The sequence below is a fragment of the Elgaria multicarinata genome, chromosome 13, assembly GCF_023053635.1.
Source record: "Elgaria multicarinata webbii isolate HBS135686 ecotype San Diego chromosome 13, rElgMul1.1.pri, whole genome shotgun sequence".
In the NCBI taxonomy this organism is placed as follows: Eukaryota; Metazoa; Chordata; class Lepidosauria; order Squamata; family Anguidae; genus Elgaria; species Elgaria multicarinata.
The window spans coordinates 18870063-18881539 of NC_086183.1; the positions used below are offsets into that span (position 1 = coordinate 18870063).

The 11477-nt window shown below is 48.7% G+C and overlaps 1 protein-coding gene across 1 annotated transcript in view; it reads right to left on the reverse strand.

The window, feature by feature from the left end:
- SDC3 (syndecan 3) overlaps positions 1-11108 on the reverse strand; it is a 104678-nt gene extending 93570 nt beyond the window's left edge. Inside the window, exon 1 of the mRNA XM_063139731.1 lies at positions 11008-11108. Within this exon, the coding sequence (XP_062995801.1) occupies positions 11008-11097 (90 nt within the window). The 5' untranslated portion in view covers positions 11098-11108. The remainder of the gene's footprint in view (positions 1-11007) is intronic.
- Positions 11109-11477: the final 369 nt, after the last annotated feature.

Sequence of the window (11477 nt, forward strand, 5' to 3'; positions counted from 1 at the left end):
AACCATGGGTTATCATGTTGCCTAAACACAGTGGCTTGTTAACCATGCAGCGTGGCTTATTTTTATTTATTGCATTTATGTCCCGCCTTTTTTCCTCCAAGGAACCCAAGGTGGCATTCATAATCCTCCTCATCTTCATTTTATCCTCACAACAACAACCCTGTGAGGTAGGCTGGGCTGAGAGTCTATGACTGGCCCAAAGTCAACCAGTAGGTTTCCATGACTGAGTGGGGACTAGAACCCAGATCTCCCGACTCCCAGTCCAACACTTTAGCCACTACACTAGGGTGACCATATGAAAAGGAGGACAGGACTCCTGTATCTTTAACAGTAGCATAGAAAAGGGAATTTCAGCAGGTGTCATTTGTATATATGGAGAACCTGGTGAAATTCCCTCTGCATCACAACAGTTAAAGCTGCAGGTGCCCTGCCCTCTTTTAAATCTGGTCACTCTAGGATAGCTCCTGCACTTTAACTGTTGTGATGCAGAGAGAATTTCACCAGGTTCTCCATATATACAAATGACACCTGCTGAAATCCCCCTTTCTATGCTACTGTTAAAGATACAGGAGCCCTGTCCTCCTTTTCATATGGTCACCCTACGACTACACCACACTGGCTCTCGAACATGCCACCTTTAGAACACATGGTTTGTTGTCAGGTTCTTCAGGGTGGTTAACAAGCCACCCTGGCTGCATTCAGACAACAGGATAGCCCACCCTGCAGAAAACGTGCTGCATTCAGACAACACACTAACCCACAGTTCAACAAGCAACCCACCCTCAACCACTAAGTATAGCTTAGCATGTTACGTGAACAGCATCTTTCTCTTTTTCTTTCTAAGTTTGACCATGGCCCTGGGCATTAAACAACCCTCTGCCCCAAAACTGTGTCACAACCTCTTTGTTTCTCAGCAATATAAACAAATTCAAGACATTCACAGTAGTTCACACAGCAGGACCCCGGATCCATTTTGTTCTGCTTTTCCTTCGCTTCCCATAGCCATTAAGCTCAGAAGGAAAGAGAAACCGATTCTAAAGAAAAAGAGAAATACCAGCAAGATCTTCCCTGCAAAAAAGAGAAACGTAAAACATACAGCTCACTGCTGGAAGTCTTTACAGGCCATTTGCCCATGCCCTGGATAGGCTGAAAAGGTTATTTATTTATTGAGTTCATTACATCTGCTCAGAACATTCAAATATGCTTCACTCAGCAGCTAAGTTATGGAAGTTCCCCTGTCACCACCACCCCATGGAGGCTCCTATCACAGGTCACTAAATCTCTGCATGTCTACAAGTCACACTTCCCTTCCTCATTTTGTATCTCTACGAAAGCTTGCTTTATGCTACCAATGCACAAAGACATCCTACCCAGAAGCCTACCCAGCAGGGCCAGCCCTATGATGGAGCTGAATGAGGCAGTCAAGTTAGGCAGCAAATGCTGGAAAGAGGCAGCAAGGTGTTGGGAGGAAAGACCTGTGGGCCACATGGCCTGCTATGCACACACAGCCGCAAAAATTAGCCTGCTGCTTTCAGGTGCAGTGGAGGATGTTGTCCCAGCACCAGTGTCAAGGACGGATTCAGTTGGCTTTTTGTACACGGGATGGGAGGGAAGCCACCTTGTACTCCGCCTCAGGCAGCAAATTATTTTGGGCCAGCCGTGATAACCAGGCCTGGCTTAGGGTTGCACTAGCTCAGAGATTGTTTGCAGCCTGTCAGCACTAGGAGCAACGGGGGGGGGGGGGGGGGCTCCCAGCAGCCCTTTCTGTGGACATCAGTCCTGAAAAGGACATTGGTACTTCTGCCCTTAGTAGCTGAGGGCAGGGAGAGCAATGGACACTCTGCCCAGGAGAAGGCCAACTCTGTAGAGTAGGAAGGCAGGACGCCTTTGAGGACGAGGGCTGGATTCCATTCCAGAAAAGCCCTCAGGGCCTGCATTCCAGTGATGGGTGGGGCCAAAGGCAAAGGGGGTGTGGCCAAAGGCAAAAGGACACGGCTAAAAATATCCCAAAATATCAGCTTATTTTAACTTAAATCTCTTACTGCCAGTAACTACACCTTAAGAGAAGTATTTGTAGCTTGTAGAATGGGGAAAAGACTGCACAGAATCTGGGAAACACCAAGTGACCAGTGGGAAATGGCACAGAATTCTGGGAACGCCTGAGGCACTGGACGCCAGCAGCTCCGATATCAATGGTGCAGTGAATCCACTCCAGGTTTCAAACAGAACCAGTCAGAACTCCAAAGGCGCTCTCCAAGCGTCCCCAGCCTCCTGACCACAGAAACGCCCCCCTTGCTCTCCTCTCCGAAGTCACTTTTGCAACCTCAGAGGGACACCCAGCAGTCCTCTCCACACCGGCTGCAGGGAGAGAGGGAGAGAGGGCAGGGAGCTCAGGCTCCTGGATTCGAATTCGGAGCACTACCTCCAATCTCAGATCCAGGAATCCAGACTATCTGAGGGCATAGGATTGTTCTCTAAACGTATTTATTTATTCTTAACTTTGCAAACCGCCTGATCCGCTAATAAACCACCAAGGTGCCCAACCATTTAAAGGAATAAAACCTTGCAACAATTTAAAAGAAAATTTTAAATTTAAATTTTGTGAACCGCCCAGAGAGCTCCGGCTATTGGGCGGTATAGAAATGTAATAAATAAATAAATAAATAAATATTAAAAGCAGTAAAACCTTGAAACATTCAAAGTGACACATTTTAAAAGGTAAAACTGAAAAGATGTGACCTTTCTAAAAGTCCAAAAAGTGAACATTTTCAGCAGAATGCAGAGAGTAGGATCCAGATGTGTAGGGGATGAAGAGAGGAGCTGGAAGGAAGAACACTAAGGCAGGGGAAGAAGGGCCATTTTGGAGGAGGCTGAGGAAAAAAAGTCCAGAAAAATCAGAGAACACAAGTGGGATCTGCAACGAAGTGTTGCAGTATGCAATGCTCCTGTTCTGGGTTCCAGCCAGCCCTGCCCATTTGCAGGATATTCCATGCCATTCCCAGCCCAGTTTTCCTCTCCCCACTCCCACAGTCGGCATTCCACGACCAGTGAGCCTGTTCAGTCTTTACTGGGCTGTTGAGGGTTCCCTTCTCCAAAACATCTGTTGTACTTCTCCAAATCTTGGGGTTCCACCAGCCCTGCTGATCCCTTCTGCATGGATGGTGCTGTTTTGACTCAGAAAGCCTCAACAGCTCATATGCACCCAGATGGCCCCCGAAGAAGAAAAGCAATTTTCTAAAACCTAGTTGGGCTTTCACAAAAAATTGCGGCATTTAAATCCGTTTCCCCATTGTTTTTGTACATCAGTCAAGTGAGCATCTATCATTGGACTGCAATCAAATACGGCTGAATATTCCATGGTGCTTAAAGAGTTGGCTGGCTGCCTGCTAGCACAGATGTTTTTAAAAGTTGGCTTTTGTTTTGCCATTGTTGCTGTTATTTCTCTATCCATTTCCCTTTTCCCTTTTTTTTCTTTTTTGATGTAACTGTCAGCTGACCCTAGAGTTCCACGAGAAATGCCAAAAAGGACGATCCAATGATTCACATTTATAGAAAATATCGTACACATTTATTTATTTTAAAAAAACTAACATTGTTAAGAGAGCAATCCTGCAGCCCCTGGGCGAGTTATGGTTATGGTTTATCACCTTGGATAGCTCCTTTAGGGTTCTGGCTGGTTCTGGCTGAAATTCAGAACGGAATCACAGCCCCACTGAAACCGGAGCCACCAGCCTCCACTGATTAGACCTCTTCTTAGCTCCAAACCATAGATGGGCAACCTGTGGTCCTCCAGATGTTTTGGCCTGCAGCTCTCATGGTCTCTCACCATTGTGGCTGGCTACAGCTGATGCAAGTTGAAGGCCAAAACATCTGGAGGGCCATAAGTTGCCCACACACCTGCTCTAAGCAAATGGTACAAGTATTATTCCCCAAGATCAATTCCCCTGGTTGTTCACAAGTCTGTGCCACTGTAGCAGAGTAACTTCAGCCTGTGAGTTAGCACGTACCCCCAACTAGTAATCCAAAAAGGTAATATGAAGGCATTCGAATCCAGTGTATCTAGATTATATCGGTTCAAGAGGTGCTTTAGAAGGTAAGTTTCAATAAACCAAAACTGCGCACTGCAAGATCCTGAGAAAATGAGGAATGGTCACTTAGTTTCGCCAGAGTCAAAGAGGTCAACTTCTCAGAAAAGCATTTTAAAGCTGCTGCTGCAACAGCCCAGGAGTCCAGCCTCTGAAGGCCACAGAAAAGCGACTGAACTGAAAGTTTAACTGAGCCTTTGACTGCTGGAAATGGCACACAGCTCCCTCCCCAAGGACAGAACTCACAACTCCTTCCATGAGTATTAAATAACATGCGAAAGGATCCCAAGTAGTCAGGGCTTCTGAGCTGAACTGATTTCTCACCCAAAAGTTACACTAACATGGCGCTATTAGCAGGACCTGAAAAATCACATCACTAGTAGCAACAGTGGAGGCTGGTGGCTCCGATTTCAATAGGGCTGTGATTCCATGCTGGATTTTAACCACAAATGACCAGAACTCTAAAGAAGCTATCCAAGGTGCTTGGACTCACTTTCGGGGTAGGATTCATCACCTTGGAAAGCTCCTGTAGAGTTTTGGCTGAAATTCAGAAGGCAATCACAGCCCAACTGAATTTGGAGCCACCAACAGCTGTTCTGCATTAGCCATTGATGGAAGAAGGTGGATTGGATGGAGACTCTAGTAGTCTTATATTCTTAGATAATCACTGAGTAATATGCAGCTTGACACTATGTACATTTATTGAGAAACAAGCCAAGTCCACTAAATTCAATAGAGCTTACTCCCAAGGTAACTGGTTACATTGTCATACTGGTCTAACAGTAAGGAAGTTTTTTCTGACGTCCAGCTGGAATCTGGCTTCCTGTAACTTGAGCCCATATGAGTCCTATATGCATCTCCATGGGCCCCCTGAAGTAGTACAGCCCAGTAAGAAATTATTATTATTATTATTATTATTATTATTATTATTATATTTATTTATTTATTTATATAGCACCATCAATGTACATGGTGCTGTACAGATTACACAGTAAATAGCAAGACCCTGCCGCATAGGCTTACAATCTAATAAAGTTGTAGTAAACAATGAGGGAAAGAGAATGCAAACAGGCACAGGGTAGGGTAAACAGGCACCGGGTAGGGTGAAGCTAACAGTATAGAGTCAGAACAAACTCAATATTTAAAAGCTATAGGGAAAAGAAAAGTTTTTCGCTGAGTTTTAAAAGCTGTGATTGAGTTGGTAGTTCTCAAGTGTTCTGGAAGAGCGTTCCAGGCGTAAGGGGCAGCAGAAGAAAAAGGACGAAGCCAAGTAAGGGAAGTGGAGGTCCTTGGGCAGGCGAGAAGCATGGCATCAGAGGAGCGGAGAGCACGAGCGGGGCAATAGTGTGAGATGAGAGAGGAGAGATAGGCAGGAGCTAGACCATGAAAAGCTTTGAAGGTCAACAGGAGAAGTTTATATTGGATTCTGGAGTGAATTGGAAGCCAATGAAGAGATTTCAGAAGTGGAGTGACATGGTCAGAGCGGCGGGCCAAGAAGATGATCTTAGCGGCAGAGTGGTGGACAGAGACCAGCGGACTGATGTGAGACGAAGGAAGGCCAGAGAGAAGAAGGTTGCAGTAGTCCAACCGAGAGATAACCAGTGCGTGAACGAGAGTCTTGGCAGAAGAGACAGACAAAAATGGTCGAATCCTGGCAATATTATACAGGAAGAAACGACAGGATTTAGCTACTGCCTCGATATGAGGAATAAAGGAGAGCGAGGAATCAAATATAAAGCCAAGACTATGAGCTTCCTTGACCGGAGTAAGCGTGACATCGTTGACAGTAAGAGAGAATGAGAGGCGAGGAGAAGGTTTAGGAGGAAAACAAACTCTGAATCATTGTGGAAGATAGCACATTGTTTTCACCCAGATGACTGGCAAAGACAGCACAGTCCTTGCTTCGGGTAAGTCAGTTCTGTTGTAACAGGGATAGAAAGTGAGGTAGTAGTGAACCTCTGGCTTAAAATGTATGCAGCCAGACCAAACATGTTGGCCACTTGCCTCCGGCCAAAATGTTTGATTCCTCTTCTTAACAATATCTCCTTTGGTTGAATGGAGAAATACAATATTTTGCTCAGTGCCCTACAGACTAATACAAGACAGAACCAACGAGTGCTATTTAGGTATCCATTACATTAGGAAACACGACACATATATAGCAGAGTGTGTGTTTTTGCTCTTGACAATAACATTACACACCTAACTGCATTCTCAATACCTGGTTTATCAGCTTCATTAGGAAACAAAGGGTTGTATCTTGCTCTTTTGAGATAACCCTTAACAACTATAGGGTAACCCTGTTGATTTGCGTTTTCCAAAAAGGCTGTCTATGACAAAACACCATACAACGAAGGACAGTTTATATGGCCATGCTTACCAGGTAAAAGCTACAGCTTTCAAACGAGTCTGGCTGCGTTGTTGTTATTGTTGTTAATGAATATTATTTATTTAATTAATTAATTCTTGGAGATGTTTCGATTTTCCTCCAAATTTCTGAATTCTTCCAGGGAGAGGAGAGAAGAGAAAATACAGAGGGCACCACACTTCAAGAAGGATGCAGACAAGCTGGAAGGGGTTCAGAGGAGGGCAACGAGGACAACAAAGCCCTATGAGGACAGGCTGAAAGAACTGGGCATCTTTAGCCTGGAGAAGAGAAGATTGAGGGGAGACATAGAATAGCAGAGTTGGAAGGGGCCTACAAGGCCATCGAGTCCAACCCCCTGCTCAATGCATGAGAGCACTCTTCCAATACTTGAAAGGGGAGGGCCAGGATCTCTTCTGGATCATCCCAGAGTGCAGGACATGGAATAATGGGCTTGAGTTACAGGAAGCCAGATTCCGGCTGAACATCAGGAAAAATTTCCTGACTGTTAGAGCAGTACGACAATGGAACCAGTGACCTAGGGAGGTTGTGGGCTCTCTCATACTAGAGGCATTCAAGAGGCAGCTGGATAGCCATCTGTCAAGGATGCTTTAAGTGGATTCCTGCACTGAGCAGGGGGTTGGACTCCATGGCCTTCTAGGCCCCTTCCAACTCTACTGTTCTATGAGTCTGTGACTTATTCCCACACACAGCCCCCTCACTCACAGCACACCATACCATTTATCCCCACCTCTGTGGCTAAACTAAGCCCACTTCCCACAGCTGCTGGTCTTTCTGAAAAGCCTTCCGTTCATTGGGACCAGTCATTTCGCAGCTGCCGGGCTCTTGGGGGTGGGGGGTGGGGGAGGGAGGAGTGTGGATGGCGTGGTCCTTCTCAAACTCAAACCGGGTCCTCTCAAAGTCAGATTCCAGTTGCTCGACATTTGTTGTTGCTTTTGTACACCGATGACATGGCTTTTGTCCTAATACACTCTGGTGTGGTTGACACATTTATGAGCAGCTTTTGGAAGTGATCCCAAAAGGGTGTTTGCTTGTTTATATAAATTATGATAAAACCAAAACTGTTGTTTTGGGGAAAACATAAAAAGAATGTGTTTGGAATGCTGATGGTCAACAAATTGAGCCAGTTAAACCCTGTAGATATTTTGAGATGCACATATGTTTCATTGAACCTAACTACACTAAAGTGGATTGTGAATCCATTGGAATTTTTAGATATTGGTACCATCGTTGGTTCTAAAAATACCTTCTTCTTTTTTCCAGCGTTCCACCGATTTCGATTCCAGTAACTCCCCTGTTTTGCTGCCATGCAGGATCTGAAAGTTCCAATGCTCTCTGGCAACCAACACTGCTTGCTTCTTCTCGAAGCCCAAGTCTGAGTTTGGGCCTGTAGAACTGAGCCCAAATTTCACAGAAGACATTTTAGAAGGGGCATGCGTGTAAAAATCTGAGATTTTTCTTTTTCTCACTGATGGATTTTAAAACACAAAGTTCGGAGGAGCTGCCAAACACATAGGAGATTCTTTTAAAAAATATTTGGGGTTAAATACTTGGGGCACTTCCCACCATCCGATCTCACACCCCTAGCCTCAGAACTTCTGAGGACGACCTCGCTGACATTTTAACAAAGTGAATAAACCAGACTGCTAAAAGTGGCAGAGCTTCGCTGGATGCTAGGAGAAGCACAGAGCACCTGCTGCAAGATGACCCCTGCACTCAATCAGTGGAGGCTGGTGACCCCAATGCCAATGGAATGGTGAATCTGTTCTGGGTGTCAATCAGAACTCTAAAGGAGGTATCCCGCACCTTGGATAGCTCATTTAGAGTTCTGACTGGTTCTGACTGAAATCTGGAGCGGATTCGCCGCCCCGCTGATATCGGAGCCCCCAGCCTCCACTGAACTCAATGTGTGACATGATGTCATCTGCACAGCATGCTGGCCAACAGCCAATGACAGGGGGCAGGGACCGGGTACATAAAGCCACCTTATCCCAGGTGAGGCTATTGTGCCCATCTAATTGTGTGTTGTGTGCTCTTCCTGGCCGCAACTTCCCAGGTTCACAGGTAGAATAGGACCTTTCACATCATCTGATATCTCGCGCTGCAGTGGAGCCAGACCTCACCAGATCAAAGCACCTGGACTTTTTGATGAGCAGGGATGATGGCATCACCTCCACCCACCCACCCATATGCCCCGTTCCCTCTGAGTTTAGCTGCAATCCTCTCCCAGTAGCTGGGGGGAAATGAATATTCCCAGCAACAATATATGGCTCCCTGTTGCCATGCAAAGTATTTTGGGGTGGCTTAGACTTGAACAGGTAACAAAGACCCATTATCTTTACAAAAGAGCTATGGAAGACATATATAATACAAAGAGAAAGAGGGAGACAGGGGTGGATCAACACAGCTGCCTGCAATTTTGGGACTCTCCTGGGAGGTGTGGCGAGTTCAACATTCACCCACATCAGCACTGGAACCTGATCTTTTCCACCGGGGATCGAACCCGGGACTTTTCTGCACATAGGAAACACGTGCTCAGCCACCAAGCTCTGCTCCCTCCCAGTGGGGCAATGAACGCAGCTGGGCTGACGTCACGTAGCACTGATCCAGATGTACGGCATCATTTTCCATTTCGGACACCGTTACCTTTCTGTTACCACTCCTACAACATGTCAACATCCAAAATGTTGCTGATCCCTTGCTGATGCAAAAAAAAAAAAAAAAAAAAAAATGGGGGTCAGGGTGGGGCAAGGGGCCAGATGCCAACCATCATACCAACCCAAACGCGAGTTCCTAAACCCCTGGCTAACGGAGATCTCTTTTGTACTATAAATATTCCACACTGCACGATACGCTGTAGGGAAATGAAGTCATCGAGAGCCACTCTTAACCTACGTTCACCACCACCACCACCCAATGGTGCGAGGGAAGTGGCCTAGATTGTGGACGATGAAGAAGGCCCCACTGGGAAAGACAGAGCGACACTTCGCAGGGTCTTTCGCTTCGCAGGACCTGATTGAGTGTACAGAATCTCAATGGGCAGATCTCTCGTCTCGCCCCACACACACACACACACCCCATTTCAGCACTCCACAAACCATCATCTCCATCATTCTGCCTGGGGGAATCCAGGAGAGAAGCCGCCCCTGGGGGCATCATTCTTGCGCTGTCCACAAAGCACATTTTATTTTCCCCACCACCTCAGACCTCCCACCCCGAAGCGTACACAGAATGCAAAAAAGAAAAAAGCCAGGGAATTGGCTTAAGAGAGAGAAGGCAGATACGGAAACGACTCCCACAGAACCAGCCACCTCCGGGCATTTCGTCATGGTTCCAGCCCACTGAGCCAGCAAGTCAGACGGCAGCGGAGCCCCCAAAATAAATCCTTCCTCTCCCGCCCCCCCTCAAAGAAACAGCATACAGAGCAAAGGTGGACTTGCAAAGCCAGAGGAAAGAACGTGCCCTCGGTGTTTGCAAATCCTGCTTCCCCACCGACCTTCAAATGACATCCAAATGCATCTTTCTCCCACCCACCGTGCCTCAGTGGCAGGGAAATCCCACCCCCACCCCCCAAAAATCGGGGATCTGTGGCTGGTTAGAGCGCAAAAACTGTCTATGATTGCCGGACGATTCAAACTGAAGCTCTGCAACCATGATAAAGATTAATAAAGAGGGGGGGTCACACCTCCTTTTTCATCCTCTACCCCCCCCCCAAAAAAAAGACTTTGACCACTAAAGCTGCAATCCTAAAGCTGAACACAGAGAGCAATATTTCCAAATTAACTCTCTGTTGTAAGACGACAATGCCTGGGCATCTTTACCTGGGTGTAAGCCCCAGCTGAACACAGGAGACGGGGGTGGGGGGGCGTGTTTCCTGGCTGCAATCCTAAACATGCTTTCCTGGGAATAAGGACGCCTCATTGAGCACACGCTGGGCCTGCTTTCCAAAGGAACTAGCCTAGGGTCGAGCTGCAAGGCGAGCAAATCCTTCGGCACGTCTCCATGAAAGCAAAGCCCTTTAGGACCAAGTCAAGCCGCCTTAGGGTCGGACTGGTCAACTAGCAAGCCGTCCTCCTCTCGGGAGCAGGAGACTGGGGCAAATCAGAAAAGGGGGGGGCAGGAGAATCCTTCCAGTCCGCGGGAGAAGCCACTTGTTCCCCATGCATGCAACCCGCTGCTAACTGACCCCCATACACACAAACACGCGCGCGCGCCGCCGCTCGGGGAAGGAAGGGGGCGTGCGCCGCCTCAGCATCCCCCCAGGAGACAAGGCCGAACACGGAGGCGAGAACTTGGCCGAGAAGGCCCAGGATGCCTGTAGGTCTGAGCCCCCGGAGGCGAGAGGAGCGTACGCTGGGAGCGGGGGGGGGGGGGGAGCTGCCGATCCGGCTTCGATCCCCACGCGCCGAGGGGGCGGAGAAGGCCGGCCCAGGCTGGAGGAGAGCGCGGGGGGGGGGGGCGGGTAGGAGGTGGAAGGAGCCGGCCGAGAGAACGAGGCGGCGCTCGGGGAGCTGTCGAGGGCCAGATGTCACTTACCCGGGCGACGTGGCCAGCCAGCAGCAGGAGCAACCCAAGCGGCAGGAGCCCTGCCTGGCCGCGGGGCCTCGACGGCAGCAGCCGCGGCATGGTCTTCAGGCTGGGCAGGGGAGGCGGAGCGGGGCGCCCACCACGGCGGCTGCAACGCCCGTCGGGAGTCCCCGGGGACGGGGAGGGGGAAGGACGGACGGAGGGGGGCGATCTTCCTTTGTTCCCGGTGCGACCAGAAGCCCAGCCTGGTTTGTGGGCTGCAGGAGGAGGAGGAGGAGGAGGAGGAGGAAGGCGGCGAGCCGGAGGAGGAGGAGGAGGGTGGAAGCGAGCGCCCCCCGCGCGCGCGGCTCACGACGCCTCCTCTGGGCTGGAGAGATGCTGTGCGCAACGAGGGCGGAGGCCAGGCCAGGGCTGCGGGGACCGCGAGTCCTTCGGTCCGTCCTAGCGGCGGCGCCTCCTCCGCCTCCTCCTCGGCTCCA